At 44.2% G+C, this 6,977-nt stretch overlaps 1 protein-coding gene across 3 annotated transcripts in view; it reads right to left on the bottom strand.

Moving 5' to 3' along the window:
• Positions 1–6,977, bottom strand: part of LOC107116543 (chromosome unknown open reading frame, human CXorf38) — a 35,894-nt gene that overhangs the window by 15,792 nt on the left and 13,125 nt on the right. For all 3 annotated transcript variants that reach the window (XM_015418470.1, XM_015418472.1, XM_015418471.1), the window contains one exon: positions 2,472–2,594. In XM_015418470.1, the coding sequence (XP_015273956.1) occupies positions 2,472–2,594 (123 nt within the window). The remainder of the gene's footprint in view (positions 1–2,471; positions 2,595–6,977) is intronic.

Raw genomic sequence — 6,977 nt, 5'->3', positions numbered from 1 at the left:
CTTTCCCTCCTTCTTCCCTTCTCTTTCTTTCCCTCCTTCTTTCCTTCTCTTTCCTTCCTTCTTTCTTTTACTCTTTCCTTCCTTTTTTCCTACTTCTGCGGCCCCTACTCTCTTTGCTTCCCCCTCCCCGGCTGGGGAAGGGAAGGGGAGGGTTTTGAAGATCCCTTCCCCCCCTTTTGCTTCCCCTTCTGACATCACTCCCGGTGATGTCAGGGGGTGCTGCATATGCTAATGAGCTATTATGCTAATAGCCTAGTAGCTCGTTAGCATACCGCATGCTAATGAGGTCCTGCAGCTCTTTTTCTACGAAAAGACCCCTGAGTATAGGTACCAGTGTTTCTACTGGCATCTCTTATGGGGGCTATTACCTGATAATCTACTGCAATCTACCACAATGTATTTTGCATTTGTATGCATACACAGTACTAAAGTGAACAGACTGGTACTTTGAAATTAATTCTGCCTTTTCTGGAAGTATGATCAATTCATTAATTTAGAAAGCTGTTCAATGGTACTGTTAAGCATGACAAAACTGGCCTAATAACTTCAGGTATGTCTTCTTCATTTGGAATTACATGATGAAGAAAGGAATAAGCAATTTACAAATCGCTTTTAGTATGCACTCAAAATATCAGAAGTCATATAAATACAAAAGCCTTTAGACTACAATTGCAAATATTACAAAGCAAACAATCGCACAACTGATATTCACAACACAAAAAACTAAACAAGGGAACTTATGGGGTTGGAACCAGCAATCCATTTGTTAAAAGGTCACGTATGTCCCCCCCCTTTCCCCTCCCCCCACAGGTCCTTCTGACCCCAGCAAAGTCGATTAGCAGGGTCATGGGACCTGTATGGAAAACCAGCCATGCAAGTTGGTGGGAGGGGGCAGTGAGAGGAGGGGAGGAGGTAGAAATCACTCCCAGTTCCATCAGCAGAGCTCTGCTGACCAAATAGACAAAAACAGCAATTCCCCCCATCCCCTTCCTCATTGTAGTCCATCACCCTGTTACAGAGTATTATTCCACTTGTGGGGGAACATTACTATTAAAACAGGCATGGAGAAACCAACTGTCTATTCAAAAGCAGTGCATTAACCACTAAACCACAAGGCTGTGTTAGATTACTATTCTCTGTAACAATCAACCTCTGACAGGTAATATGCCCTCTGTCTGAAGAGATGCCAGACGTTTATTTATTCCAGTCTCAGGTGAAAACCTTGTATCCCAGCCAAGAATCACACAAGATCATCTTTTAAAGATTTTTATTTAAAATCAGGTTACTCACTGGAAATAATTAAATAAAAAAGAATTACAATGATACAAGAAACACTATCATCAGTCAATGAGATTAGAAACAAAAAGGATACATGTCAACCCTTATCCTATCTTAGATTTAAAAAATAAAACATTATTTCTAAGATCCTTACCAAAACATTTTCAGAAAAAAACAGTCTCACTGCAACCCAACTCAGAGAGTTTAAACTGCCTTCCCTTCCCTCCAAGGGGGGGCTTGCCTGGGCTTCCCACAGCCACGGGGGACCCGGCCAAGCCAAGAGAAGGCAGTTTAAACAGCCTTTCCTTCCAGGCTCGGGTCCTTCCTTCCTTCCTTCCTTCCTTCCTTCCTTCCTTCCTTCCTTCCCTCCCTCTCTTTCTTTCCCTCCTTTCCTTCTCTCCTTCTTCCATTCACTCTTTCTTTCCCTCTTTCCCTCCATCTTTCCTTCTGTTTCTTTTCTTTCCTTTGCTCCTTCTTTCTTTCCCTCTTCCCCTCCTTTTTTCCTTCTCTCTCTTTCTTTCTTTCTCTCTCTCTCTCTCTTTCTGCACTGTCAGGGGTTTGACCTAATATGCTAATGAGTTTCTGCTGTTGGGTGTGGCCTATTATGCTAATGAGTTCCTGCTGGGCTTTTTCTACAAAAAAAAAGCCCTGATCCTTTCTATTGTAACATTTTATCCTACAAGTACTACGCACCCTGCCTCTCAAAGAACCATTACTTTCTCACAATGGGCAGAAACAACACTTTTTGTCTTCCAAGTAAAAATACTAAGCACACAAGGCTGTAGATAGTCCTGTTATCACTGGTTTTACCATGTCACGGTTCTTTGTTCTCACTTCAGTCTCAATTGCAATTTGTTAAGCTATACAGGGTACATGGATTTCCCAGAAAGAAAAGCTAAGATGTTCATGTAGGTAATGCTAAGAATCAGAGGCCTACAAATTTTGGGTTGGCTTAATAGCCAGCCATTATTTGTGGTTATTCTTTGATACCTCCAACCTTCTCATCCAAGACCCAAAACAGCCCAGTTTGAAGGGAGAAACAAAGCCCCTTCTGAATTCTCCTCAAACAACTTAAAACCTGGGGAAGAGCAGTGTGTTCTCACATGGGACTTTGGCAGGAAGTAGATGTACTTTTCTTAGCAGAAGCCCTGCTAAGAATTAACAAAAGAAATGTCTATCTGTTGTTGGATTACCTCTCTTACTTTCATCTGATCAATGCTGCTGAAGTGATCACAGAAATTGAAAAGGTTTAACAGTGCTGCTGCATCACACTTGTCTGGTCCAGAAATGTCTGCTTTCCCACGAGGCATATACGCCTGTACAACAAGGCAAAAAAAAAATGCAGTCAGTGTCTTCATTTCTGTTTCAGAAACCAGCAACATGCTACTTCTAAGTTAACTGATAGTTCCAGAGCTCAAGTTCAGTGGAAAGAATACAGGTCTTGCTGCTATGATTTCTGCTTCTGATTCTAGCTTTGAGCAAAAAGTTAAAAAGTGATTTGATTAGTTTCTTTTCTCTTTATATTTCCATTTGATACTCTCTATGTGCTTCAGCTTACCCACACAATAACATTTCACACTAAATACAAAGACACATTCAGGACCTTTCTGATCTTCTCTATTACCAAATACTGTATAACTGAGAGTGGCACACAAAACATTGCTGTCCAAATCATATTTCATTTTCCAGAAACAAAGACTGCTAGATACCTTTCAAGGATGCTTCAACATACTTTTTAATCATGTGTTGACTATAATGTACATATGCTGGAAGCCACAGCTAAGCACAGTTTTTAGTGCATAAACGCTGGGGTGGATCCAACCAGCTTTTCTGCTGATGAAAAAGGGATGAAGTGTTCCCTCTGACCGCATGGACAAAAGGCATGTGAATCAAGGGTTGTAATAAGGAGGGGAGCTGGGTGAGATTGAATGGAAAAGCTGCTTGGATCTATCCTACCATGTACACCTACAATGAAATATACATAATATAATTCAGTTAATATTATATGCTTCTTGCACTTCCTTGGGAATAATGAACATTGCCATCTTATTTTCTATCAAGATTTCAGGACCTTTAATAGCTATGAAACAGGCAGAAATGTAACAGGATATGTTGTCACCACCACTACAACTTCATATCTTGACTATCTGTTCAAAGTACGGACTAGTTGTTCAAAGTACAAACCCTCTTGTCAGAAAAAAAAACTGCAGCACTATTGGTGATGAAAAACTGCTATAAATTACAGTTTTTACAGTGCTGTCCCCGATGTTGCTTAACATCTACATGCACCCCCTTGCCCAGATTGCCCGGAGGTATGGGCTGGGGTGTCACCATTACGCTGATGGCACCCAGCTGTATCTGTTGCTGGGTGGCCGGTCCGACTCCAGCCCAGATGATCTGGAGTGGGCGCTTCAGGATGTGGTGGGCTGGTTCAGACTGAGTCGACTGAAATTGAATCCAATGAAGACGGAGGTCCTGTGCTTGTGTCGGAGCGGATCGGGGGTAGGGATCCCACTACTGACCTTCGGTGGGGCACCTTTGGTGCCAGCGCCGCAGGTCAGGAGTTTGGGAGTGCTCCTGGATGCCTCTTTAACAATGGAGGCCCAGGTAGCAGCCAGTGCCAAGGCGGCCTTTTACCATCTACGGCTGATCAGGCAGTTGGTTCCCTTCCTTGAATGCAACGACCTAGCAACAGTGATCCATGCACTGCGGTGGCTCAAATGGTTAAGACGCTTAAGTGCAGGCTGTGGAAGGTCGGTAGTTCAACAGTTCAAGACCCGAGTGTGCTGCATGACTGAGTGAGCTCCTGTCTCTAGTTCCAGCTCCTGCCAATCTAGCAGTTCGAAAGCAAGAAATTGCAAGTAGATAAATAGGTACCACTTCAGTGGGAAGGTAACAGCGTTCCATGCACCTTGGTGTTTAGTCATGGCAGCCACATGACCACGGAAATATCTTCGGACAGCACTGGCTCTTCGGCTTTGAAACGGAGATGAGCATTGCAACCCTAGAGTCGGATTCAACTGGCTTTCGAGCAAGGGAACCTTTACCTTTTTAACACTCTCTACATGGGGCTGCCCTTGTCCCAGATCCGGAGGCTGCAGCTAGTGCAGAATGCCGCAGCCAGGCTGTTGATGGGCCTCTCCATACGGGACCACATCGGGCCTGTGCTGAGGACACTGCACTGGCTGCCTATAGCATACAGAGTTCGGTTCAAAGTGCTGGTTTTAACCTTTAAAGCCCTATATGGTCAGGGGCCTGCCTACCTGAGGGACAACATTGAAGGCTACAAGTTCCAAAGTCAATCAATTCTTTTCCTTCTTTACAGTCAAGGTTGGTTTTAATTTCTTTTATTTTTCTCAGAAAAAGGTGATTTAGATTTGGCCCATCCATAGATACTTGTAATAATTTTGCAACTGATAAAGAAGACATGCCTTCTTGAAACTTCTGAAGAAGGTCTTCAGCAGTAGCAGTTTGAAGAAAAACACTGGTTAGATACCGTGTGGAAACTTTATGACAGTAATCATCCCAAAAATGAACCACTAAATCCATCTGTCCCTTTTGTATTTTTCAGCTGTTTCAGTAAAAGATCAGAGAAATATGGTTCCAAGCCAAAAACAACAACATACATTGCTTTTGTTTTTCCAAGATGAAACTGTTGAGCTATCTGGCTATCCGAGAACATTCGCTTGAATAACTCACTGATGTTGTTACAAGAGTTAAATGACATCTTCTTCATCACCAGTTGCAAAGCCCACAGGCACTCTGCTGTCCTAACACAGTCCGTGATTACATAGGCAGCCATACTAGTTTGTGTGGTGGTAATTCTGTGCCATTTTCATCACTCTCATGTTTTCCAGTTTTCACAGGGGCTGTCTCTTCACCCTCTTTGGTTTTACTATCTGAACTTGTACTTGGCTTTGAACCTAAACATATTGTGATTTAATTTTCAGGTTCTTCTGATGTAATGGTCCTTGTGCATGAGACTCCAGAGCTCTAATTCCCATATTACTTAGTTCAAAGGTTTTGTAGCACACTTTACAATAACCTTTGTATTTGTCTCCAGCAACTGGTGATAGCCATGGAGCGAAGTTAGGATGAAGTTTGAAATCCAGCCACTGCATATTAAAAACTGTCCTCTTAGAAGCCATCTTCAAAATGTGGTTTCAGATACAGCTGTACACAGAATCACCTGCCTGACACCAAGATGTTAGCAGATTTGTTTTCAGGCAAGTAGGAACTTTCCAAAGCTGGGAAAGTTTCACTTTCTGGTTCCAGAAAGTATAATGAGCAGATCAGCGGCAAGAAAGGAGGTGGAGTTTCTGCAATCTAGAGAATCAGACAACCCTCATTTGCAACCTTTATGCATGGGAGCACTCAGGAAAGAGGGTGAGAGAGCTGGTATTCTGTAAACTCCAGCAGGAACAAGCAATCACATGTGCAAAATTTACTTTGCATGGTGCAGAGTAGAAAGTGCTAGTTGTCTGTGAAATCCAACAGCAGCAAAATTCATTTGCAACTCTGTGCTGGGTTTAGCAGGAGACAAAACATCCATTCCATACACAAGCATGATCCAAAAACATGCTTATCTTTATATAATGCAGTACTAGCAGGTAGGGATGAAAACAGATGTTTACAGTTTGTATATTGCTAAACGTTTAAACTAGCCTTGCTTTGCAAATGCTACAGGCAGACCTTGGAAATCGTAAGGGGACAGAGCTTAACAAACACATTAGTCTGGTTGCTGGGGGTGGAGCTGAGAAAAAGGTGGAGCTGGGAAAGGAAATCATTAAGTTTTACTTGTATTCTGCTACTTTTCTATTCCAGTTGCCACAAGAACAGATCATGCTCTTGCAGCAGCAGGTCAAAAATCCACTGCTTGAATGTATTTTAATCACAATTTCCCTGACTTTCCCTGACCAATTTCCATTTCCTTGACTTTCCAGAAAGTGGCAACCCTGTAGTTCTCAGCATGGCCAGACAAAACAGGTGTCACGCCCTGCGTGGGCTAGAGGGGTGGTTGGGCGACGGGATGAGTCCAGGACAAGCTGGAGTGCTGGGCGGTGGGAGTCATCTCAGAATTCGCCCGGGGGGAGGTTGTCTCACCTCCCCCGTCGGCGGCCTCCTCCTGGCAGACGTGTGTGAGTGGATAAAGCTTTTGCTCGGGTCTCCGTCCTTACGTCTTCACACCAGGATTCTGCAATCCCCCTCAACTTCTCTATTTCCGCCTTTTATTACTCCCCATCCGTCCCCTCAGCCCGCCGCCCATGCCTTAAAGTAACAGAGCCAGGGGGTTACCGCCAGAGATTCCCAGTCCCGCTGTGAATTTCCCCTCACCCTTCCCTTTCTTGGTCTGCACCCTGTCGGGCGGCCCAGCTGACACTCCTTCCATGCCCCCTCCCTTTGTGGGGGGACAGCCTCGGCAGGGCCGGTAGGGGAGGATCCCAGGTCCCTCAGGGAAGCCCCGCAGAGGTTCGCTGACCGGTTGACGTCGGAACGTGGGCATCCCTGGGATCGCGCTTCCTGTGGAGTCTGGAGGGACCCAGGGGTGCCCTCCTGACAACAGGTCTTTCTACAAACCTGGGGAAAAAACACCCAGGTTTGAGGGGAAATCTGGAATCTTAAAAAAACATGCACACCAAATAATAGAAGCAGCATCTGTACCTTTAAATGTCAATCGGTGGGTGGATGGGAAAGAGAAA

Source organism: Gekko japonicus, unplaced genomic scaffold (genome assembly GCF_001447785.1).
Source record: "Gekko japonicus isolate JY-2015 unplaced genomic scaffold, Gekko_japonicus_V1.1 scaffold202, whole genome shotgun sequence".
Classification (NCBI taxonomy): Eukaryota; Metazoa; Chordata; class Lepidosauria; order Squamata; family Gekkonidae; genus Gekko; species Gekko japonicus.
The sequence above is the reverse complement of the archived record's forward strand: the minus strand, read 5'-3'. Positions and strand labels throughout refer to the sequence as shown.